We start from the raw sequence: 25,400 nt of genomic DNA, 5'->3' as shown, positions 1-25,400 counted from the left end.
AAAGTGGTACTATCATTTTATATTCCCATTACTAGCATAGGAGAGTTCCAAACGACCCAGATCCTTGTCAACACTTATTATGGTCAGTCTTTTTAATTTTAGCCATTCTAATGGGTTAGTAGTATCAACCTGTGGCTTTAATTTGCATTTCTCTGATGAGTAATGGCATTGAACATGTTTTCCTGAGCTTATTTGGCATTTGTTTATCTTCTTTGCTAAAATGTTAGTTCAGGGGTGCCTGAGTGGCTCAGTGGGTTAAAGCCTCTGCCTTCGGCTCAAGTCATGATCCCAAGGACCTGGGATCGAGCCCCGCATCGGCCTCTCTGCTCGGTAGGGAGCCTGTTTCCTCCTCTCTCTCTGCCTAATTGTAATCTCTCTCTCTCTGTCAAATAAATAAATAAAATATTAAAAAATAATAATAATAAAATAAAATGTTAGTTCAGCTTTTTTTAAACCATTTTTGATTGGGTTGTTTCTTATTACTGAGGTGTAGAATTAGTTAATTTGGCAAAGTCCAGTTATTTTTTCCTTGGTAAAAGTTTGTACTTTTATGTCTTACTTAAGAGTTTTGACAAATTCAAAATCACTAAGATTTTCTGTTTCCTTCTCAGAATTTTATAGTTTTAGCTCTTACATTTAGGTCTGTGATCCATTTCGAGTTAATTTCTGTAGATGATGTGGTTTTGTTATTGTATTGTGGTTTGGGTGGGAGTTTTTTTGTTGTTGTTTTGTTTTGTTTTGTTTTGTTTCAAATATGCCATCCAGCTGTTCTAAGACCATTTGTTCTCCGTGGATTGCTTTGATACTTTTGTCAAAAATCAATTGATGATATAGAAGTAGATTTATTTCTGAACTCTTTGGTTACATTGATCTATTTGTTTTTCTTTATGCCAATAGCATAGTGTCTTGGTTATTTTAGTTCTATAATAAGCTTTAACTCAGGTAGTCTTGTTTTTCAAAGGTGTGTTTGACTAATCTTAGTCTTTTGCATTTCCACATAAATATTGGAATCAACCAAGGTGAGCACTTGATACCTTTTATTTATTTCTTTTGTTTGCCTTATTGCACTGGCTAAAGTGTTTAAGAACGAACATTTTTGTCTTGTTCTTGGTCTTAAGCGGAAAACATTCCATCATCCACCATTAAGAATAATTTTAACTCTAAGTTTTATAAGTGCCCTTTATCAGGTTGAGGAAGCTCCCTTCTATTCCTAGGTTGCTTAAAGTTGTTATTAGATATGTAGGTTGAATTTTGTCAGATGCTTTTCTTCTTGCATTAGGTGATCTTGTGGTTTTGTTAGTAATGCTAAATTACACTGATTAATTTGTTATCCTTTAAAATGTACTATTGGATTGGATTTGCTAAAACTTTCTTTAAAGTATTTGCATCTTTTTTTTTTATTTTGGTATCAGAGTAATGCTGGCCTCAAGGAATAAGTTAGGAAGTATTTTCAGTTTTCAGCTTTTTGAAAAGGCTATTGTATAGCATTGATATTATTTTTACTGCTTAAATATTGGATAGAATTCACCAGTGACACCACCTGGACCCGGAATTGTCTTTATGGGAAGCTTTTTAACTGTAAAAATCAATATATTTAATAGATACAAAGCTAATCAGGTTATCTATTTCTTCCTGAGCTTGAGCTTTCATATTTTGTGTTTTGCAGGAATTTTTACAGTTCCTCTAACTTGCCAAATCTATTGGCATAAAGTTGTTAATGTTTCTTTATTATTCTTTTTTTTTTTTAAGATTTTATTTATTTGGGGTGCCTGGGTGGCTCAGTGGGTTAAAGCCTCTGCATTCAGCTCAGGTAATGATCCCAGGGTCCTGGGATCAAGCCCCACATCGGGCTCTCTGCTCAGCAGGAAGCCTGTTTCCTCCTCTCTCTCTGACTGCCTCTCTGCCTACTTGTGATTTCTCTGTCTGTCAAATAAATAAATAATTTTTTAAAGATTTTATTTATTTATTTGACAGAGAGATCACTTAGTGTTTCTTTATTGTTCTTTTTTTTTTTTTTAAGATTTTATCTATTTATTTGACGCAGAGAGAGAGAGATCACAAGTAGGCAGAGAGGCAGGCAGAGAGACAGGGGGCAGCAGGCTCCCCACTGAGCCAAGAGCCCAATGCAGGACTGGATCCCATGACCCTGAGATCATGACCAGAGGCTTAACCCACTGAGCCACCCAGGCGCCCCTCTTTATTATTCTTTCAGTGAATGTAGATTCTATAGTGACATTACTGCTCTTATTCCCAGTACTGGTAACTTAAGTCTTCTCTCTCTTTTTTGCTGATCATTCTGCCTACATGTTTAATTTCATCCTACTCGGACTCCCAAATCAATCTCTTCAACTCAGTGAGACTGTTAAGCTCTGCCTAAGTTGTTGCTCCTTGTGTTGTAGCCTGGTAACTCTCTAGGAGGTAAACTAGAGCAATTTTACTGTTTATCCCATTTGTTTCCCTTCTTTTCATGGATCTTTTACAGTATTTGAAAATTTTTGTTTCATTTATTTTGTCCTTATTTTAGTTGTTTCTGGAGGAAGGGTAATTGTGGTTCCTTTTATTTCATCTTGGTCAGAAACCAAAGTCCTCAACACCATTTTCTACTTTATCTACTTTATTTATTTTAAATGTCAAGTTGGTCCATGGTGTTTGACTGTAGAAATCATTTCACTGTTGCTTCTGGGAGTAAAAGGGAGACGTAAGGTACTTTGTAATTCTTCAACTCTCAAATCTGTACTTGGAGAGACATCCAGATGATAGAATTTTGTCCAAAAGCAGTGTGCTAGGAATAACAACACATAAGGAATCCAGAGAGATGGAGAGAGGGATAAATAATACCTCCTTCTCAGCTGTAAAAACCCAACATAATATTCTTTAGCCAGTACTTCTTACTCACAACATCTTAATCTCAAAACTAAAGGAAAGCGTGATGATGCTTTAGGCGTACAAAGACTAGAAATGCCTGGATGGTGAGTTGTTATGTCCCAACTTGAGCTCTTTAAAAGATGTATTGAGGGAAGCTCATGATGTATGGTGCAAGAACTTTCTAAGTCTTGAGGTTTAACGCTTAACTATCAACACCGAAGAGAGGGATAAGTACATGGACTGATTTTTTGGCCTGACCCAAAATGACCTTTCTCATGCTGTTATGCAATACTCACATTCTTCCCTTTTGTCTGTGTTCCAGGTTTTCTGTCTCAGCTGGTCTCTGACAAGCCCCTGGCTGAATGCATCCGTGCTGGCCACTATGCTGCAAGCGTCATAATTAGGCGGACTGGCTGCACGTTTCCTGAGAAGCCAGACTTCCACTGATAGAAGCGCAGGAAACCCAAGCCCAGGAGTATAGTCACTGCCTTGATTGCTTCCTGAGAATTCCCATATTAATAAAGAAGAAAATTATCTGCCATCTTTTCCTACCATAATAATATTCATTCTTAATTTAGGGAATACAGTAATGCTCAGTAGAATCTTTATTCTCTCAACAACCTAAAAGAATAATGTCTATTTCCATAGTTTGATAGTGCCACTTAAATGTTGATTAGACAGGAATATAACATTTCAATAGAAATTTTTGTTTCATTTTCAGTTACTTTGTAAATTCATGCATATTTAGCAAATTGATCAGTTTTTTTACATTTCTGCTTTGAATGCAGATGCAATTTAATATAATAGATTTTTAAACAGGAATTACTTCTAACACATCAATCTTCAGCTTTTATACAAGTATATTTAATTTAGGAGTGTGTGTATATATATATGTATGTGTGTATATGCATATATACATATATGTGTACCACGTATAAATGATAAATGGTCAAATAAGGTACAGAAATATATATCTTGCCAAGTTATGCCAGATAATCTCTTTCGCACATACTCAAATGTGTAATAAACTTTGGATAATTAAATAATTTGCCAAATTATGTTATATTACAACATTCAAATTATAATCTTATATTTACCTATGGTACTCTGTGATTTGATACAAATAAAAACTTGTCATATGGGGAATTTTTTCTGTCTTTGTTCTGTACTCAATAAACTAAGGAAGTAAGATCATTTTTTAATATTAGGCCCCACAATGATATCTAATTTATTGATGGTGATAGAAAGAACAACATAACACATTGAAAAATAACTTAGTATTTGAGACCAATAAGTCACTGTTTTAAAACGGAATTGCACAATAGAACCTCTGGAGTCAGACTTAATTACCTTCGTATAACCTTGCGCAAATTACTCAGCCTCTTTTATCTTCAATTTCCTTTCCATAAAATGGGATAATAATTCCATCTACAAGATCATTGGGATGACTTGAGAGAATACCAACTATAAAATGCATGCTACATGCCTAGTAAGTGCTTAATAAGCACCTGTTACTTTTATCATTATGATTATTATTGTTAAAGAATTAAAAGTTGGGGCGCCTGGGTGGCTTAGTCAGTTAAGCGTCCGACTGTTGGCTTCAGCTCAGGGTGGTGAGATCGAGCCTGGCCTGGAGCCCTGCATCAGGCTCCGTGCACAGAGCCTGCTTGAGATACTTACCCCTATTCTCTGTCTCCCTCTGCTCCTCCCACCATTTACACACGTGCTCTCTCTCTCTCAAATCAATCAATAAATAAAATCTTTAAAAAAAAAAAAAAAAGAAAGGAAAAGGTAACATTTATAAAACTGAATTCAAACCATAGAAAACGGTTCAGGTTTTTGTTTATTATGTTTTGGGAAACTTTAAGGTATGCTATACTTGCTTGTCTTTTTCTTTTTTTAATTGCGATATAATTCATACAATTTGCTGGTTTTTTTAGTATATTCACGAAATTGTATATCCATCACTATTTTTAATCACCCCAAAAAGAAATACTGCGTCTCCCAGTTAACCACACCCCCCATCCCCTAGTAACAACTAATCTATTTTCTGTCTTTATCGATTTGCCTATTCTGGACATGGATAAAAATGGAGTCATATAACATGTGTTCTTTTGTATCTGGCTTCTTTCACTTAGCATGTTTTCAAGATTTACCCATCTTAGAGCATATATCAGTACTTTTTTTATTTGCCAAATAATACTGTATAGATATACCAGATTCTATTTATCCATTCATCGGTTGATAGATTTAGGGGTTGTTAGCACGTTTTTGGCTATTATGAATAGTGTTGCTTTGGGCGTTCATGTACAAGTGTTTTATGTGGATATGTTTTCAGTTCTTTGATGTATATATCTAGGAGGGAATTGCTAAGTGACATGGTAACCCAATGTTAAAAGTTTTTTGAGAAACTCCAAATGTTTTCTAAAGAGACTGCACCATTTTACTTTCTCACCACAAGGTTTGAGGGTTCAATTTCTCCACACCATCCCCAGTGCTTGCTATTATCTGATTGCAGTCATTTTGGTGGGTATGAAGTGATATTTCATTATGGTTTTGATTTGCATTTCCCCACTGACTAATGATACTGAACATCTTTTTTATGTGGTTATTGACCATTTGTATTTTTTCTGTGGAGAAAAGTCTATTCATATCCCTTTCCCATTTTTATTATACTTATCTTTTTTTTTAAGATTTTATATTTCATAGACAGAAATCACAAGTAGGCAGAGAGGCAGGCAGAGAGAGAGAGAGGGAAGCAGGCTCCCTGCTGAGCAGAGAGCCCGATGCGGTACTCGATCCCAGGACCCTGAGATCATGACCCAAGCCAAAGGCAGAGGCTTAACCCACTGAGCCACCCAGGCACCCTATTTTTTCTTTTTAAAGATTTATTTATTTTAGCGGCGCCTGTAGGCTCAGTTGGGTAAGTGTCTGTCTTCAGCTCAGGTCATGACCTCGGGGTCCTGCGATTGAGTCCCACATTGGGCTGTCAGCTCAGGGGCGAGTCTGCTTCTCCATCTCCCTCTGTGATCTCTCTCACTTGCATGCTCTCTCAAATAAATAAATAAAATCTTTTTTAAAATAATTTATTTTAGAGAGAGTGAGAGCATACAAGCTGGGGGAGGAGCAGAGGGAGAGAAAGAATCTTAAGCAGACTCCACACTGAGCATGGAGCCCCACACAGGGCTTAATTTCACAACCCCAAGATCATGACCTGAGCCTAAACTTAGAGTCAGACACTCAACCTACTGAGCCACCCAGGTGCCCCTCCCTTGCCCATTCTTTAATGAGTGATTTGTCCTTTCATTATTGAGTTCTAAGAGTTCTTTTATATATTCTACATACGTCTCATCAGGTATATGATTTATAAATTTGTTCTTCCATTCTCTGGGTTGTTTTTACTTTCTTGGTGGTGTTCCTTGAAGCACAAATGTTTTTAATTTGTATGAAGTCCAATTTGTTTATTTTTTATTTTGTTATTTGTGCTATTGGTTTCATACCTAAGAAATCATTTGCCTAATCCAAGATCACAAAGAATAACACCGGTGTTTTCTTCTAAAAGTTTTCTAGTTTTGACTCTTACATTTAAATCTTTGAACCATTTTGTTTATTCTTATATATATGTGAGGTAAATTAATATTTTTGCATGTGGATATCCCAGTTATCCCAGCACTTTATTGAAAAGACTACTTTCTCCATCATTGAATTGTCTGGCACCTTTGTCAAAAATCAGTTGTCTGTGGGGCACCTGGGTGGCTCAGTCATTAAGCGTCTGCCTTTGGCTCAGGTCATGATCCCAGGGTCCTGGAATTAAGTCCCACATCGGGCTCCCTGCTCAGCGGAAATCCTGCTTCTCCCTCTCCAACTCCCCTGCTTGGGTTCACTCTCTCACTGTGACTCTTTCTGTCAAGTAAATAAATAACATCTTTAAAAAAAAAAAATCAGTTGGCCATAAGTGTAAGGTTCAGTTTCTGGACTCAGTTCCATTCCATTGGACTATATGTCTGTCTTGTACCAGTTCATACTGTTTCAAGTATTGGAGTTTTGAGTAAGTTTTGAAATCAGGAAGTGTAAGTCCTATAGCTTTGTCTCTCAAGAACAATTAGTTTGAGCACTAGGGTATCTTTATCATATTAAAAGTACTACAGGATGTCTTAAGTAGCAGGGACACTAGTAAGCCTTTCTATTCTTTCTGATGAGAAACTTCCTTATTTCAGAACTATTGATCATGTACCACTAGACTGGACTTCATGATATGTACCTTTAAATACTGCTTTATTTTTCTGAAAAAAATCAAAGAGTAAGACTTTTTTTTTTTTTTTTTAATCAGGGTGAGGGAAATACATTCTTTATCTTAGCTAAAGTCCAAGGAACTTTAGCTAAAAGCTATTTTTTTAAAAGATTTTATTTATGTATTTGACAGATATCACAAGCAGACAGAGGCAGACAGAGAGAGAAAGAGAGGAGGAAGCAGACTCCCGCTGAGCAGAGAGCCTGATGTGGGGCTCGATCCTAGGACCATGGGATCATGACCTGAACAAAAGGCAGAGGTAAAAGCTGTTATTCTTACCAAATTCTGCAAAGCAAGCATTATAGTTTTTTACCCTTTGAAAACAAAGATGCATAATGTAGACATACATAAGTCTACAAAGGAGGCATGTGTTTGGCTGGCAGTCTAAAACTACCACCAATGTTGAAATTGCACTTAATCATTTCTGTTAACTACCTCACCTTCAGAAAAACTGTCCATTTGGTAATATTTCCATTAGATAAAACAGGTTTAAAATGCAAACTTTCTTTTTTAATGATTCAATAGTAGTTCTATGTTCTAGTTCTATGTTCTATGTATCTCCTCGGACAAGTTCTTGAACTACTCTGAGCCTTAGTTTTGTCAACTGTAAAATGAAGAAAACTTATCCACTCCCAGTGAGAAAATGTTAAGAAAATATATATGTAAAAACATTTTATAAATGGTTAAATAAACTTAAATACAAAGTAGTTTGATATTTTACAAAGGTACCAAAGCAACGCATGGGGAAAGGAAAGTCTTTTCAATAGACAATGCTGCAACAATTTGATATCTGTATGAGAAGAAAATGAACCTTACCTCATACCATAATAAAAGTTAGAGATGGATCATGCCCATAAATAAAAACCAAAATTATTATGGTTTTAGAAGAAGATATATGAGAATATTTTCACGGCTTGGGGGTAGGCAAAAGTTTCTTGGAGAGGGCTTTGAAAGCACTGACCACAAAGGAAAATATATTGGTAAACTGAATTCCAAAAAATTTTTAATTTCTTATTCATCAAGACAGCATTAAGAATATGAATAAACAAGCCACAGGCCAAGATAAAACATACACTGTACATATACTTTGACAAAGAACTTATATTTAGAATAGATCCAAAACCCCTACAAGTCAACATTGAAAAGACAGATGATCTCCAAAAGAAAATATATGAATGGCCAATAAGCACATGATAAAGTATTCAGTATCATTAGTCGTAGAGAAATGAACATTAAAATTTCAGTGAGTTAGCGCTGTACTAGAATGACTAAAATTTAAATGACAACACCAAATGTTAGGATGTGAAGCAACATCACTAGTGGAAGTGTAAAATGGAACAACCATTTTGGAAAAAGGCCTGGAAGTTTCTTATAAAATTAAACACACCTATTCTTTCAGCCAGCCATTCCACTCTGGTATTTACCCAAGAGAAATGAAAGCATATGTCCACAAAAAGACTTGTATTAGACTATTTATAGCAGTTTTATTCATTGTTGCCAGAAACTGGAAAGAGGGTAGCTGTCCAACAGCAGGAGAACAGATAAAAACTGGTGTATTCAACAATGGGATAATACTCAGCAAAAGAAAGAAATTAGCTACTGATGAAACATCATGGATCAATCTCAAAAAGATTTTACTGAGTGCAAGAAGCCAGACATGAAAGAGCACAGACTATACGATTCCATATAAAGTTCTAGAACAGGCAAAACCGACCTATAGTGAGTAAATTAGACCAAGGATTGACTTTGTGGGAGAGAGAAGTAGAAACTGGGAGGGGAAATGAGGGAAATTTGTAAGCGGACAGTGATGTTTTATGTCATAATAGGGGATGTATGTATTCATCAAAACTCAGAGAATCGGGGCGCCTGGGTCGCTCAGTGGGTTAAGGCCTCTGCCTTCGGCTCAGGTCATGATCCCAGGGTCCTGGGCTTGAGTCCCACATCGGGCTCTCTGCTCAGCAGTGAGCCTGCTTCCTCCCTCTCTCTGCCTGCCTCCCTTCCTACTTGCGATCTCTGTCAAATAAATAAATAAAATCTTAAAAAAAAAAGAGAATGTACTACATAAGTTCCATGATTATTTAATCACACACACAAAGAACCCTAAGCAAATAGCGAACTGTAGTTAATGATACGCATGCCAACAGAGATGAGTGCATTGATGTCTTCAACTTACAGTGAAGTGCATCAAAAAATAAGATTCATGGAAAGAGGGATGAATAGATAGATAGCAACTACAGCAAAATATGAATTGTGGAATCTAGGTAGTAAATGGATGTTTGCTTCTCAACATTTCCATATGGCTGAAATTTTTCCTAACATTGGAAAAAATGTAAAGTATTTTGGGAAGCCTATGAAACTTGATCAATAGCACCTCAGGAAGAAGATAAAACAGTACATAATGCAAAATCATACACAGATCTTCCTCCACTTAACATGGAATTACATCCCAATGAACTCCTCAGAAATTGAAAATACTGTAAGTCGAAAATGCATGCAATAAACCTTAACCTACTGAACATCATAGCTTAGTCTAGCCCACCTTCAGTGTACTCAGGACACCTACATTAGCCTAGACTTGGGCAAAATCATCTAACACAAAGCATACTTTGTAATAAAGTTGGATATCTCATGTAACGTTTGAACACTGTAGTGAAAGTGAAAAACAGAATGGTTGCATGGATCCAGAAGGGTGGTATTTCAGTTGTCTACCTCATCTGTTTAGAACCTTCTGCTCTCTTCAGTGTCAAGAAGCGTCCACCCCACAAGCCTGTTTAAACTCCCTGACCATCAACCATTTAACCACTTTAACAGCCTTCCTAATGCCATCTCTCTTTGTAACAGTGACTCCTGCCCAAACATAAAACTATGCTCATGCCTCTATTTAGATTACTGTTTTCCTTCTGCAGCAACTCAGTTGTAGATCCAGCCCAAAAGTCAGGTCCTTTAAATAAGGTTTTCTTTAAAACCACCCCCAGGTTAATTGCTGCTCTGTCCTTTTTCTCTTATATACATTGCATATTTCCTTATATGTACCTTGTAGCTTATACAATCATAATATATAATTGTTTACTGATGTACATGCCTTCTCCTAAGGTAGGACTATCCACTGCTAGTGAATGCTGAATAAATGTTTGCTCAGTGAAGGCCTTTCCCATTTCTGCAGATCCCTGTGGTGAGTTAAAGACAGAAATGGCAAAATCACCAGGGGTTTAGATGCCCAGGACAGTGATAATTGTTTATATCATCTGCCTATTTTTCTGATCACATTCTCCGCACTGGAACCTTCTTTTCTTTCCTATTTATCCTCATTCTCAAAGAAAAGGGTAGGCGTCATAGCTGGACCACCTTCTCTCCCCATCACAACCACATAATCTACGTGCATATAAATGAAGCATGATTGTATGGCATGGTGCAAGCTTTTATCCCTTGTAACTTTTTCATACTTTCTCAAGCCAGAAAAATCTATAGTGAAACTACAATTTGAGAACCGGGCTCTAGTCTAATCCCTGCACCAGCTAGCAACTAAGGGGGAAAATTATTACACCAGGCCGAGCTTCAGTTTCCGCTCTTTAAAATGACTTCCTGAGAGACATTTTTAAAAAACTAGCTCAATGTGGGGCGCCTGGGTGGCTCAGTGGGTTAAAGCCTCTGCCTTTGGCTCGGGTCATAATCCCAGGGTCCTGGGATCGAGCCCCACATCAGGCTTTCTGCTCAGCAAGGAGCCTGCTTCCTCCTCTTTCTCTGCCTGCCTCTCTGCCTACGTGTGATCTCTATCTGTCAAACAAATAAAATCTTAAAAAAAAATAAAAATAAAAACTACCACAATGTATAAATATGCAGGAGTCATTCATTCATTCAACAAACATTCATTGCTTCTTAAGTGTCAAGTAATGTGCTAGGTGCTGGTAGATAGCACTCAATAAAAATGTGAGGTTTTTTCCTTGCAAGTGTGTTTTGGACTTTATTATAAAATCCAAGAATATTTTTCTAATATTCTGTATAAGGGCATTTCTTCGCCACCCTGTTCTCCTTTGGTCAAAATAAGTTTCTCTGAATTCCTTCTTTTAGGTCTGCTAAGTAGCATAGAGTGGTGGTTAACAGCATGGGCTTAAACCAGATTTTCAAGGTTTGAATCCTGACTCTACCACTTTTAGTGGTGAGACATTGGGTAAGTTGCTTAACTTATTGGTATTTTGTTTTCTGCTTCTTTAAAGCACAATAATACCTACCCCATTAGCTTCTTGTAAAGAATAAAAGCACTAATACATGTAAGTCTTCAAACGTTATCTGGTATTAAGTAAAGTACTTAAGAGGTGGTGGTTATTATTATTTGCCACCTATGGTTCATAGAATACTTACCTTGCCATGAAATCAATTCTGTCCCAGGTACAAGAAAGCAATTAGTTTAGAGACCTTGTTTCTCATTTATATTTTTTAAATAACTATGATGAATATATTCTTATATGCCTAGACTATCCAGTGTGGTAACTACTAGCCCTATGTGGCTATTGGGCCCTTGAAATGTGGCTAGTTGGAAGAGTAGGACTGCAAGTATAACATAAGCCGATTTTAAAGATTTAGAAGAGAGGCATCAGTGAAAATAACCAAGTAAGGAATGCCAAAAGACCACTTCTCTATAAGAGCAACTAAAAACTAGCAAAAACTGTGAAAATCACAGAATTTTTCAGAATTCTGGACAGTAATAAAAAACTTGAAGGAACTTGGGAGCACTTTTTTTTTTAATTAACATATAACATATTAGCCCCAGAGGTACAGGTCTGTGAATCGCCAGGTTTACACACTTCACAGCACTCACCATAGCACATACCCTCCCTAATGTCCCTAACGCAACCACCCTCTCCATACACCCCACCCCCCCACCCCACCCCCCCGCAACCCTCAGTTTGTTTTGTGAGATTAAGGGTCTCTTATGGTTTGTCTCCTTCCCAATCCCATCTTGTTTTGTTTATTCTTTTTCTACCCTCCAAGCCCCCCACGTTGCCTCTCAACTTCTTCATATCAGGGAGATCATATGATAATTGTCTTTCTCTGATTGGCTTATTTCACTCATCATAATACCCTCTAGTTCCATCCACATTGTTGCAAATGGCAAGATTTCATTTCTTTTGATGGTTGCATAGCATTGCATTGTATATATACACCACATCTTCTTTATCCATTCATCTGTTGATGGACATCTAGGTTCTTTCCATAGTTTGGCTATTGTGGACATTGCTGCTATAAACATTTGGGTGCACGTACCCCTTCAGATCACTACCTTTGTATCTTTAGGGTAAATACCCAGTAGTGTGATTGCTGGGTCATAGGGTAGCTCTATTTTCAATTTTTTGAGGAACTGCCATGCTGTTTTCCAGAGTGGCTGCATCAGCTTGCATTCCCACCAATAAAGGAGGGTTCCCCTTTCTGGGGGGCACTTTCTTAAGAAAAATGGCTGCATCCTTCAACTATAATCAAATTTTTAAATGGCTGCATCTTGAGAAGAGTGAGCTTCATTGCATTTTACCTAGACTTAATCCCATCTCCCACACTTAGAGGAATGCAAGAAAGAAGAAAGTATAGCAAGCAACCAAAATAAAACTGTCTCTGAGGGAGCCCAGACATTGGACTTACTAGAGAAAGACTTTAAATCAGCCAGTTTAACTATGTTGAAACAGCTGAAAGAAAACACATCTAAAGGAAAGCATCATGTCTTGCCAAATAGAGAATATCAATGAGGATATAGACAATATAAAAAGGAATTAAATAGGGGCACCTGGCAGGCTCAGCCAATAGAGTATGTGACCCTTGATCTTGGGATTGTGAGTTTGAGCCCCACACTGGGTGTAGAGATTACTTAACCATAAAATCGTTCTTAAAAAAGAAGTTGAAAATTGCAATAACTCAAATGTATTCACTCAACAACAGATTTGAGTAGGCAGAAGAAAGAATCAGAGACCTTGAAGATAGGTGAACTGAGATTATCTAATCTGAGGAGCAGAAAGAATAAGAAGACAAATGAAGACCCATGGTATACCATCAAGTATACTACTATACGCATAATAGGAATTGCAGAAGGGGAGAAAAGAGAGAAAGAATATTTGAAGAAATGATGGCTGAAATCTCCTCAAATTTGATGGCAAATATAAATCTACACACCCAGTAGGATCAAAAAACTCCAATTAGGATAACTCAAAGAGACTGACAATCAAACATTAAGTCAAACTGTCAAAAGACAGACGAAAAAAAAAAAAAAGTCCTGAAAGCAGCAAAAAAAGAAGAGACTCTCACATACCAGGAATCCTCAATAAGATTAACAACTGATTTCTCATCAGAAATCAGGAAAACCAAAAGATAATGGGTCAGGAAACTGAGAATACAAGCCACAGATTAGGAGCAAATATTTACAAAAAATATATCTGATAAAGGATTGTTATCCAAAAATATACAAAGAACTCTTAAAATTCAACAATAAGAAAACACCTTGAGGGCGCCTGGGTGGCTCAGTGGGTTAAGCCACTGCCTTCGGCTCAGGTCATGATCTCAGGGTCCTGGGATCGAGTCCCACATCGGGCTCTCTGCTCAGCAGGGAGCCTGCTTCTCTCACTCTCTATCTGCCTGCCTCTCTGCCTACTTGTGATCTCTGTCTGTCAAATAAATAAAATCTTTAAAAAAAAAAAAATCTTAAAAAAAAAAAAAAGGAAACATCTTGATTAAAAATGGGCCAAAGACCTTAACAGACATCTCACCGAACAAGTTATACAAATGAAAATTAATTATATGAAAAGAAGTTCAACGTCACACGAGAGAATTATAAATTAAAGCAACTTCACACCAGTTAAAAAGGTCAAAACTGGGGCACCTGGGTGGCTCAGTTGGTTAAGCCACTGTCTTCAGCTCAGGTCATGTTCCCAGGGTCCTGGGATTGAGCCTCACATTGGGCTCCCTGCTCAGCAGGAAGCGTGCTTCTCCCTCTCTCACTCCCCCTGCTTGTTTTCCCTCTTTCACTGTGTTCTCTCTGTCAAATAAATAAAGTCTTAAAAAAGACCAAGACCCAGAACATCAACAACACCAAATGCTATTGAGGATTTGGAGCAACGGGAACTCTCATTCATTGCTGGTAGGAATACAAAATAGTGCAACCACTTTTGAAGATAGTTTGGCCGTTTCTTACAAAACTAAACATGCTCTTACCTTATTGATCCAGCAATCACACACCTTGGTATCCACCTCAAAAAAGTGAAAACTTATGTCCACACTAAAACCTACACACGGATGTTTATAGCAGCTTTATTCGCAATTGCCAAAAGTCAGAACCAACCAAGATGTCCTTCAATAGGTGGATGAAAAAACAAACTGTGGTACATCCGACAATGGAATAATATTCGTGCTAAAAAGGAAGAAACTATCAAGCCATGAGAAGATACATAAGAAGCTTAAATGTATATTACTAAGTGAAAGAAGCCAACCCAAAAAGGCTACAAACTATATGATTCCATTTATATGACATTTTGGAAAAGACAAAACTAAGGCAAGTATAAAAAGATTCATGGTTGCCAGGGGTGCTCTGCTAACTCAGTCAGAAGAGCATGCAACTCTTTATCTCAAGGTCGTAAGTTTGAGCCGCACGTTGGGGGTAAGGCTTACTTAAATAAAAATAAAACTTAAAGAAAAAGATCAGTGGCCACCAAAGGTTGAAGGCAGGGTGGGATGAATAAGCAGAGCACAGAGCATATTTAGGAAGGTGAAACAATACTGTATGATACTATAATAATGCATACATGTCATTTATACTTGTTCAAATCCTTAGAATGTACCACACCAAGAGTGACCTCTAATGTAAAATATAGACTTGGGTGACAATGACATGTCAAGGTAGGCTCATCAGTTGTGAATATGTACCACTCTTGTGTGGACTATTCATAGTAGGGGAGGCTGGGCATGGAGGAGAGGCAGGGGTATATGGTAATTCCCTGTACTTTCTATTTAATTTTGCTGTGAACCTAAAACTGCTCTAAAAAAATAAATATTAAAAATTTTAAAATCTATGGATAACATATTCAAAGTGCTGACAGAAAAACAAAATTAGCCAGGACTCTAGCAAAACTATCCTTCAAAATTGAAGGTGAAATTGAGATACTCATGGATAAACAAAAGTTTAGGGTGTTCATTGCTGGCTGACCTGCCCTGAAAGATATAAAAGTGTCCTTCAGGCTGAAATGAAAGGACACTAGCCAATAGCTTGAATCCACACAAAGAAATAAAGAATACTGGGTAAATTCATGGGTAAGTATTTTTTTAAATCACGTATTTTTATTGTAATTTATCCAATCAGATTTAGAAGATAACTGTATACGGAATTTCATGTCCGTGTGGATTCCTTGTAGCTATGCCTATTAAATTTGATTTTCTCCTGTTAATCTGTCTCATATCAATTTGATTCTAAATCCAGCTGTAAGGACCACAGGGCAGAGGAAGATCTTCCTCCCTGACAGTTGGCATGGTTGGCGAGATGTTTTAACTCACTGGACGTTACTCGTCCTAGACACTGCTGCAGCTAAGAAATCCTTGGGACTCCTGACAAACAGCCAGCAGGTTTTATTTTTAAGTAATCTCTTCACCCAGCATGGGGCTTAAACTCACAACCCAGAGGTTAGGAGTCTCTCTGCTGACTGAGCCAGTCAGGTGTCTCAGGATCCTACAGAAGAAACATCCACCTATACCTGTGAACCTGAGGCAGATCTCAAGTTGCTACTCCAAAAGACCAATAAGCCCCTGATGACATCTAAGAACCAGATCCCAAACATGTTCTAGAATGTTAGCTTCAAACCAACCTGGGAAAATGCTGAAATCAATACCAGTAATTTATGAATATCAGTGGTTTATGAAATCACACCTTTTATTCACTAGACACTTGCCTTTGATTGGACTATACCCTACCCTGAATTCCTGAAGGAATATGGATTCTGGACCCCTTTCCAATATAAATCCCTAACCCCACATGACAAAGAGACTAGACTCACAGTATTCTCCTTTCCAAGTCTCCCAGACACTGTGTCTGCTATACTCTATCCATTACACTGTACAATAAACTCTGTTTTCATTTAAAAAAAAAAGAGATAACTACATAAAGCTATAATTATATATATATATATGTATGTATGTATGTATGTATGTATATGTTGATGGGCATGCAATGTATAAAGATATAGTTTGTGAGAATAACATAGAAAATAAAAATAAAGAAAAGAGGACAAAGCTACACAGAAGCAAAAGTTTTAGATACTATTGAAATTAAATTGGTAATAATCTAAATCATAAAGCCAGAGAATAGATTGGTGGTTGCCAGGGACTGGGAAAATAGAGGAACGGGGAGCTCATAATTATAGAATTTCTTCTTGGGGTGATGGTAATATTCTGGAATTAGGAAACAGGAGTGGTTGCACAAACTGAATATATATTTTTTAAAAAATCACTGAATTTTACACTTTAAAAGGTGAATTTTATGATTTGTGAATGATACCTCAATAAAAATTACTTTGAAACAAATAAAAACATTACATGAATCGCCATCTATATGTTAGAGAAATTGAATTTGTAGTCTAAAAAAAACCTTCACACAAAGAAAACCCCAGGCCTATATGGCTTCCCTCATGAATTCTATCAAACATGTGAAAAGAAAGAATACAATTCTGCATATACTCTTCCAAAAAAAAAAAAAAAAATGAAGACAGCAGACTTCTTTCCAACTCTTTCTGTGTGGCTACTGCCAAAAGCAGAGAATGACATTGAAAACAAATAACAAACTAGTATCCCTCATGAACATTGATTTTAAAAATTCAAAAAAATTTTTCAGCAAATCGAATCCAACAATATTTTAAAAGATTAGTACATTATAACCAAGTGAGGTTTATCATAGGAATACAAAATTTGGCTTAACATTCAAAATCAATCAATGTAATTCACCGTATTAACAAACTATTTAAAAATATGATCATCTGAATAGACATAGAAAAAAAAACATTTGATAAAATCCAGTACCCATTCCTGATTCTGGACACACAAAAAACAATTCTCAGCAAACTTAGAATAGAAAGGAACTTCCTCAGGGCTCCTGGGTGGCTCATGAAGTCAGTTAAGCAACTCTTAGTTTTTTTTTTTTTTGTTTTTTTTTTTTTGTTTTTTTTTTAAATATTATTTATTTATTTATTTGAAAGAGAGAGTGAGAGAGAGAGAGCATGAGAGGGGAGAAGGTCAGAGGGACAAGCAGACTCCCCATGGAGCTGGGAGCCCGATGTGGGACTCGATCCCTGGACTCCAGGATCATGACCTGAGCCGAAGGCAGTCGCTTAACCAACTGAGCCACCCAGGCGCCCAAGCAACTCTTAGTTTTTGGCTCAGGTCATAATGTCAGGGTCCTGGGATCAAGCCCCACATCAGGCCCCCTGCTCAATGGGGAGCCTGCTTCTCCCTCTCCCTCTGCGGCAACTTCTATTGTTCCCTTGCATGTGTTCTCTCTCTCACTCTTTTTCTCTCACACTCTCTGTCAAATAAATGGGTAAAATCTTTTAAAAATCATCAAAAAGTTATTTTTTTAAAATATGAAATACTTAGGGATAAATCTGATAAAATATGTGAAAGTCCTCTACACTGGAAACTACAAAATTCTGCCAAGACAAATTAAAGAAGGTCTAAATAAATAAAAAGATTTACCTTCTCCACAGGTCAAAAGACTCAGCAATGTGAAGAGACCACTTGTCCCCAAATTGATCTATAGATGAAAAAGAAGATCATAGTTAGGGGGTTACATTATCTGATTCCAGATATATTATAAAGCCACAGTAAGTAAAACTGTGTGACTTCTGCTTCAAGAGAGACAAACGGAACAGAATAGGGTTTGGAAATACAAATGACACATACAAATGACATGTGATTCTTTAACAGCTTTATAAGACATAATTTACAAACCATATTACTTACCCATTCAAATGAGTACAATTCAATATGTTTTAGCTGGTTCACAGGGTTGTACAACAATCACTGCAATCTACAGATCATTTTTGTCCCCCCAGGAAGAAACCCTGTAGTTATTAGCAGCCAATCCCCATTTCCCCTATTACCACTCCCTTCGACCCTAAGCAACCCTAATCTTCTTTCTTTCTCTCCAGACTTGCGTATTCTCAGCATATGGTAAACAGAATGATACACACCTTGGTCTTCTATGACTAGCTTCTTTACTTAGCATGTTTTCAAGGTTCATCTATATTGCAGCATGCCCCAGCCCTCCACTCCTTCCAGTTGCCAAATAATATTATGTCATAAAGATACAGCACATTTAATTTATTCACTCATCAGTTGAAAGACACTGAGGTTGTTCCCACTTTTTGGCTACTATGAGGAATGCTGCTATGGACATCTGTGTACAAAATTTTATGTGGACATATGTTTTCATTTCTCTTGGAGAGATATACAGGAATGGAATTGTTGACTCATATGTAAACTCTGTGTTTTACTTTTCAAGGAACTGAAAAACTGTTTTCCAAAACAGCCACAGTTTTACATTCCCACCAGAAGTGTATTAAGGGTCCAATTTCTACACATCCTTGCCAACACTTGTTATCCCTTATCTGTTTGATTATATCCATTCTAGTGAATGTGAAGTGGTATCTCATGTTTTGTGTGTGTGGTGGTAAAATACATATAACATGAAGGATACCATTTCAAGTATACAACTTAGCAGATCTAATTACATTCACAATGTTGTGCGACCATGACCATTATCTATTTCCAAAATTTACTATCACTCCAAGTAAAAACTCTGTACCCATTAAGCAATAAAATTCCATCCCTGGACACCTGTCATCTACTTTTTATTGCTATTAACTTCTAGGTATTTCATGTAAGTGGAATCACACATTATTTTTCTTTTTATTTCTGGCTTCTTTGACTTAGCATAATGTTTTCAAAGTTTATCCACGGTATATACAGCCTGTATCAGAATGTCATTCCTTTTTATGGCTGAATACTATTCCACTGTGTTTATATACCATACTTTGTTTAGCCATTCATATCTCTCTTGCTCTCTCTTTTTTTTTTTTTTTTTTGGTCAGAGAAAGAGATCGAGAGCACAAGCAGGGGAGCCACAGGCAGAGGGAGAAGCAGGCCCTTCACTGAGCAAGGAGTCTGATGCAGAACTCAATCCCAGTACCCCAGGATTCCAGAATCATGACCTGAGCAGAAGGTAGACACCCAATCGACTGAGCCAACCAGGTTTCTCTATCTATTCATCTCTTGATGGACATTTGAATTTTTTCCACCTTTTGGCTATTGTGGAAAATGCTACAATGATTATTATCATACAAGTATCTGTTTAAGTCTCGGTTTTCAATCTTTTGGGTATATACTTGGGAGTGGAATTGCAGGGTCATCTGGTAATTGTCCAATTTCTTTTTGAGAAACCACCAAACTGTTTTCTATAGTAGCCAAACCACTTTACATTCCTCCTAGAAATGTACAAGATCTCCAATCTCTCCACACCCTCAGCAATATTTTTATTTTCTGGCTGTTGTTGTTTTGGGTCTTGTTGTTGTTGTTGTTGTTATAGCCATCCTAGTAGATGTCAAGTGGTATCTCATTATGGTTTTGATTTGCATTCCCAAATGACTAATGATGTTGGACTTCTTTTTGTGTGCTTTCAGTTTTCATCTTTTTGGGATGAATGTATTTTCAAGTCTTTAATTCACTTTTCTTAAGTCTACTTATTTATGTCATTTCTATCCAACATCAGGCTCACATACCCAGGATCAAGAGCCATATGCTCTTCCAACTGAGACAGCTAGGTGCCCTTATAGTTCATTTTTTAAAAATTATATTATTTGTCTCATTACTATTAAGTTGTAAGTGTTTTCTATATAATCCACATGGATTCATTTACAGATATATTATCCTCAAATATTTCTTCCCCTTTTTTAGGTTGTTTTTTCACTTCCTTGGTGGTATTATTTGTAGCACAAAAGTTTCTAATTTTGATGAGCCTAGTTTATCTATTTTTTTATCCATTTATCACTTGTGCTTTTGGTGTCATATCCAAGAATTCATTGCCTCACCCAAGGTCATAAATACTTCTGAATTTGCTTCTAACTGTTTTATAGTTTCACCTCTTATATTTAAGTCTACAAGTTATTTGAGTCAATTTGTTTGGACGGTAGTGAGGTAGAGGTCCAACTCCATTTTTTGTATGTCAGTATCCAGTTGCTTCAGCACGATTTAATTGAAAAGACCATTTTCTCCTGAGTAAATTGTCTTGGCACTCTTGTCAAAAAACAAGTGGATATAACTGTATGGATTTATTTCTGAAATTTTAATTCTCTGGCAACTGATTTTTGTTAAAATCCAAAAGTAATTTGGTGGAGAAAGGATAGTTTTTCAGCAAATGGTGCTGGCACAAGTGGCTAGTGCTGTGCAAAAGCAAAACCAAAAAACCTTCAATATATAGCTTACTATCTATATCTTGCATATCTCATATATAAATGACATATATTAATGGCATGTAAATTATATTTCAAAAAAACTCTTAAAAATTACATGTATGGCTGGAATTATATTTTTGTTGTACAGTATTGTTTCAGAGAAACACAGCTTGGTGCAAAATATGGGCCAGAGTAAGTAGGACATCGTAGGGCTCATTATATGCCTTCCCTGCTTATTATAAACACTCCATGGAAATTTGCTCATTATTAACATAAGACAAGTGTTGCAGCCAATAAAAATTATTAGAGGTGATTTTTTTGACCCCAGGATTTATTAAAATTATCATGTGTAAAAGATTTTAAATAACCCGTTTACATTTGCTAAGTCATAATTAGGCTCTCTCAAGTTAGCTTGAATGTACAAATTACTTTCAAGTCTTGGATAGTTTTTGTCTTTAGCGATTTTCATGTAATGACTAAGGATGCCATCCCCGCTCCGCTCCATTTACATCAGAGTTTTCTTTCCATCTTGTCAGACTGCTGCCTTGGGAAAGTTCAGGCAGAAGCAAGCTTTCTAATCAAGTGCCACCTAATGGTGTCTCAATATTTGGCTGTCTCAAATCTTTCAATCCACCAAATGAATTTTACTGAGTTTGATCCGAGAATCAAATGACTTTATGGTCATAAACTGAAACATGATGTCTGTGTGAGTTTTTGGGCATGATGATGACTGGCAGTTTATTTTTTCCAAAAGGAAGGAACTGTCTTCCTTTTCAGGGGAAAAGATGATCCTAAAATATCCTGTATAGAAAATAAAGAAATGAAATGAAAGCTTTTTTAAGTATAACAGTCGCACAGAGTGCAAACCCTAATCCCTGAAAACTGGGAGCATATTATATAACATGGCAAAAAAGACCTTGCAGATGTGATTAAGGTTACCGACTTTAAAATAAGGACATGATTCTGGATGATCTGGGTGAGCCTTTAAAAGCAAAGGACTTTCTCCAGCAGGAAGTAGCAGACATGAGGCCAAAAGGGAAGTCAGGCAGATTTGAAGCATGGGACGGACTCAGTGCACCATTGCTGGCTTGGAAAATGTAGAAGGATGTGAGAAGGAATCCAAGAAACCTTAAGGAGCTGAGAGGGGCTCCAGGGTTCTAAGCTGACTGCCAGAAAGGAAACAGGGACTTCAGCCCTCCAACCACAAGGAAGAGAATTTGACTGTCTACCAGAATGAACTTGTTAGAGGATTCTTCCCCAGAGCCTCCAGTAAGGAAAAAAGCCCCCCCAAGATGCTGGATTTGGGCATTTTGAAATCTGAAGGGAAGTACCACCAGACCGAGGACTGCAGAACTGTAAGATGTGTATTGTTTCAAGCTTCTAAACTCTGCCAATTTGTTACATGGCAGTAGAAAAAGCCAATACAGAAGATATCAGGAAAAGATTTAGGAATCCCGTGCAGTTAAAAATTCTTTGTCAGGGAAGGCAAGGGGAGTGGTGCTTAAATTTTAAAATTGGACAACACATTCAATACCGATATTATGAGAGGGATCCTATCGTATCACAGAACTCGGACTTTTGGCTCGCAAGTTGGCTCTGACATTGGACTCTGCAGCAGGCATGGAACTGGCCTGATAGACTTAGCTACAGCTGTACAAATTCAGAAAGATGCAGAGGATAAAGACAAGAAGTGGGAGACACTGGACTTGTATTCATGTCTCATGTCTGTGGTTTAGTTTCTGTGGGGGGCCTCTACAAGAAAGGGACCCCACTGGTGCTGCTTTCTGCCCCCTCCTTGCTGTCACTGGCGTTTTCTACTCACTTCATACCAAGCCAATTGATCACCCCTGTCTCCAGTCCTCAGTCCAGTGTGGCACCAACCAAGAGTATTGGAAAGCTCTAGAATGGGGGTATACTTGGTGTCCTCCCTGGAAAAAAAGCCAGTCCTTCCAAGAAGTCCACATATAAGTCCAGTGTTCCTCAGAGAAGGGGCAGGACCAAAACATGAAGTGCATTTCTTGCCATCTGACTTAATGCTGTATAAATCTTCATTCTGTCTTGTTTCCATAAATTCTTCAAAGATCCAAGACTCAGGAAACCTGGAGCCTTTTCCCAAGTTTAGTCTTCCAGCTTGAACCTAATGATTTAATATGATTGTCAAGGAATAAGAATGAGACATTTAGTTGAAAATAGAACTGCCCTATGACCCAGCAATTGCACTACTGGGTATTTACCCTAAAGATACAAACGTAGTGATCCGAAGGGACACGTGCACCCGAATGTTTATAGCAGCAATATCCACAATAGCCAAACTATGGAAAGAACCTAGATGTCCATCAACAGATGAATGGATCAAGAAGATGTGGTATATATACACAATGGAATACTATGCAGCCATCAAAAGAAATGAAATCTTGCCATTTGCTACAACATGGATGGAACTAGAGCGTATCATGCTTAGCAAAATAAGTCAAGCGGAGAAAGACAACTATCATATGATCTCCCTGATAAGAGGAAGTGGTGATGCAACATGGGGGCTTAAGTGGGTAGGAGAAGAATAAATGAAACAACATGGGATTGGGAGGGAGACAAAACATAAGTGACTCTTAATCTCACAAAACAAACTGAGGGTTGCTGGGGGGAGGGGGGCTGGGAGAAGGGGGTTTTGCTATGGACATTGGGGAGGGTTTGTGCTTCGGTGAGTGCTGTGAAGTGTGTAAACCTGGCGATTCACAGACCTGTACCCCTGGGGATAAAAATATATGTTTATAAAAAATTAAAAATTAAAAAAAAAGAGCGAGACATTTAATTCCAATGTGATATACAGTATAGATATAATGGGGAGGTTTCCAATTTATTTTACAAAGCTAACATAAAAACATACACACACATAGGCTAGACCAGACTAGTCTCACTTAAGCTATTTATATAGAATTAATAAAATTACATCCTAAATGAAATACTACTAAATCTAACCCATCAGTATATTAATATTATTCCATTACCAACCAGGGGTTGGCCCAGAAATGCAAGGATGATCAATATTCTAGAATTTATTAATACTATATACAGTGTCTGTTTGGTACATAGCATTGTTCTGGCATCCAACATAATGACTAGCACACAATAAACAATAAGTCTTTGCTGGATGATTAAATGAATATTCACTATCAATAATCCATTTGAAAGTAAAATGAGAAGAAAAATCCCACTCAAATAGCAATTATAGCAATTCTATGTAAGTATATAAAAATGCATATATGTGTATATATGTGCCTGTGTGTATGTGTGTATGTGTTTCACCCAGGAATAAACAAAATGTATTTAAAATCTATTTGAAGGAAAGAGCAAAATTTTACCAAGGTACATAAAAGAAGATAAATATATGTATAATAATGTAACTATAGTTAAAAATATTATATCACAGGGCACCTGGGTGGCTCTGTTGGTTAAGCATCCGGCCTAGGCTCCAGCCATGATTCCCAGGTCCCCAAACTGTATACTTTAAGTGGGTAAACTTATTATGTATAAGTTATACCTTGATAATTCTATCTTAAATATATATATATATATATATCTCGGGGTGTCTGGGTGGCTCACTGGGTTAAATCCTCTGCCTTAGGCTCAGGTCATGATCTCAGGGTCTTGGGATTGAGCCCCACATCGGGCTCTCTGCTCAGAGGGGAGCCTGCTTTGCCACCCCCCTCTGAGTCCCACATCAGGCTCCTTGCTCATGAGGAAAGTCTGCTTCTCCCTCTACCTCTATCTCTTGCCCTGCTTGTGCTCAAGCTCGCTCTCTCGCTCTCTCTCTATCTCGAATAAATAAATAAATATAATCTTTAAAAGAATACTGTATACTATACTTGAAATTTGCCAAGAGGGTGGTAAATCCTAAATGTTCTCATCACAAAAAGAAAAGAAAAGAAAAAAGTTAAGTATGTGAAATGATAAGTATGTTCATTACCTTCATTGTGGTGATCGTTTCACAGAGGATATCTGTATCCAATCATCTAGCCACCCACCTTAAATATATACAATTTTAAGTTGTCAACTCTACCTCAATAAAGATGGAAAAAGGAAAGAGATATTTCCAAAATGATCCTGAAAACAAAGACTAAAACATGTAATATTTTTTAAAAAGATAAATACATGACGGGGCACCTGGGTGGCTCAGTGGGTTAAAGCCTCTGCCTTCAGCTTGGGTCATGATCCCAGGGTCCTGGGATCCAGCCCCGCATCAGGCTCTCTCCTCTGCCGGGAGCCTGCTCCTCCTCTCTCTCTGCCTGCCTCTCTGCCTACTTGAATCTCTGTCTATCAAATAAATAAATAAAATCTTTAAAAAAATTTTTTTAAAAACCTTAAAATAACTAGAGTATATAGAGTGTTTATATAACCGTGATTCATAAAAGTTTGTCAAAGGAGAGTACCTAAAGCAAAAATCATAAAAGGGGGCACCTGGCTGGCTCAGTAGGTAGAGCATGTAAATCTTGATCAGAGTTGTAAGTTTGAGCCCCATGCTGGTTGTAGAGATTATTTAAAAATAATTTTTAAATCTTTAAAAAATTATAAAAGATGCATAGAACGGACGAATGGATAAGGAAGATGTGGTCCATATACACTATGGAGTATTATGCCTCCATCAGAAAGGACGAATACCCAACTTTTGTAGCAACATGGACGGGGCTGGAAGAGATTATGCTGAGTGAAATAAGTCAAGCAGAGAGAGTCAATTATCATATGGTTTCACTTATTTGTGGAGCACAACAAATAGCATGGAG

General features: G+C 37.2%; 1 protein-coding gene and 1 long non-coding RNA gene across 3 annotated transcripts in view; both read left to right on the top strand.

Annotated features, from left to right (window-relative positions):
- Positions 1 to 4,011, top strand: part of ADK (adenosine kinase) — a 541,004-nt gene extending 536,993 nt beyond the window's left edge. For both annotated transcript variants that reach the window (XM_059169841.1, XM_059169842.1), the window contains exon 11: positions 3,188 to 4,011. In XM_059169841.1, coding sequence (XP_059025824.1) covers positions 3,188 to 3,312 — 125 coding nt within the window. In that variant the 3' untranslated portion in view covers positions 3,313 to 4,011. The remainder of the gene's footprint in view (positions 1 to 3,187) is intronic.
- A 1,574-nt stretch (positions 4,012 to 5,585) lies between these two features.
- On the top strand, positions 5,586 to 23,246 carry LOC131828804 (uncharacterized). Its single transcript, XR_009352582.1, has 3 exons — positions 5,586 to 7,415; positions 11,225 to 11,324; positions 19,264 to 23,246. It is a non-coding gene; the product is annotated as an uncharacterized LOC131828804 (long non-coding RNA).
- Positions 23,247 to 25,400: the final 2,154 nt, after the last annotated feature.

Source organism: Mustela lutreola, chromosome 4 (assembly GCF_030435805.1).
Source record: "Mustela lutreola isolate mMusLut2 chromosome 4, mMusLut2.pri, whole genome shotgun sequence".
NCBI classification, from domain to species: Eukaryota; Metazoa; Chordata; class Mammalia; order Carnivora; family Mustelidae; genus Mustela; species Mustela lutreola.
Note: the sequence above shows the minus strand (reverse complement) of the source record. Positions and strands in the feature narration are given on the sequence as shown.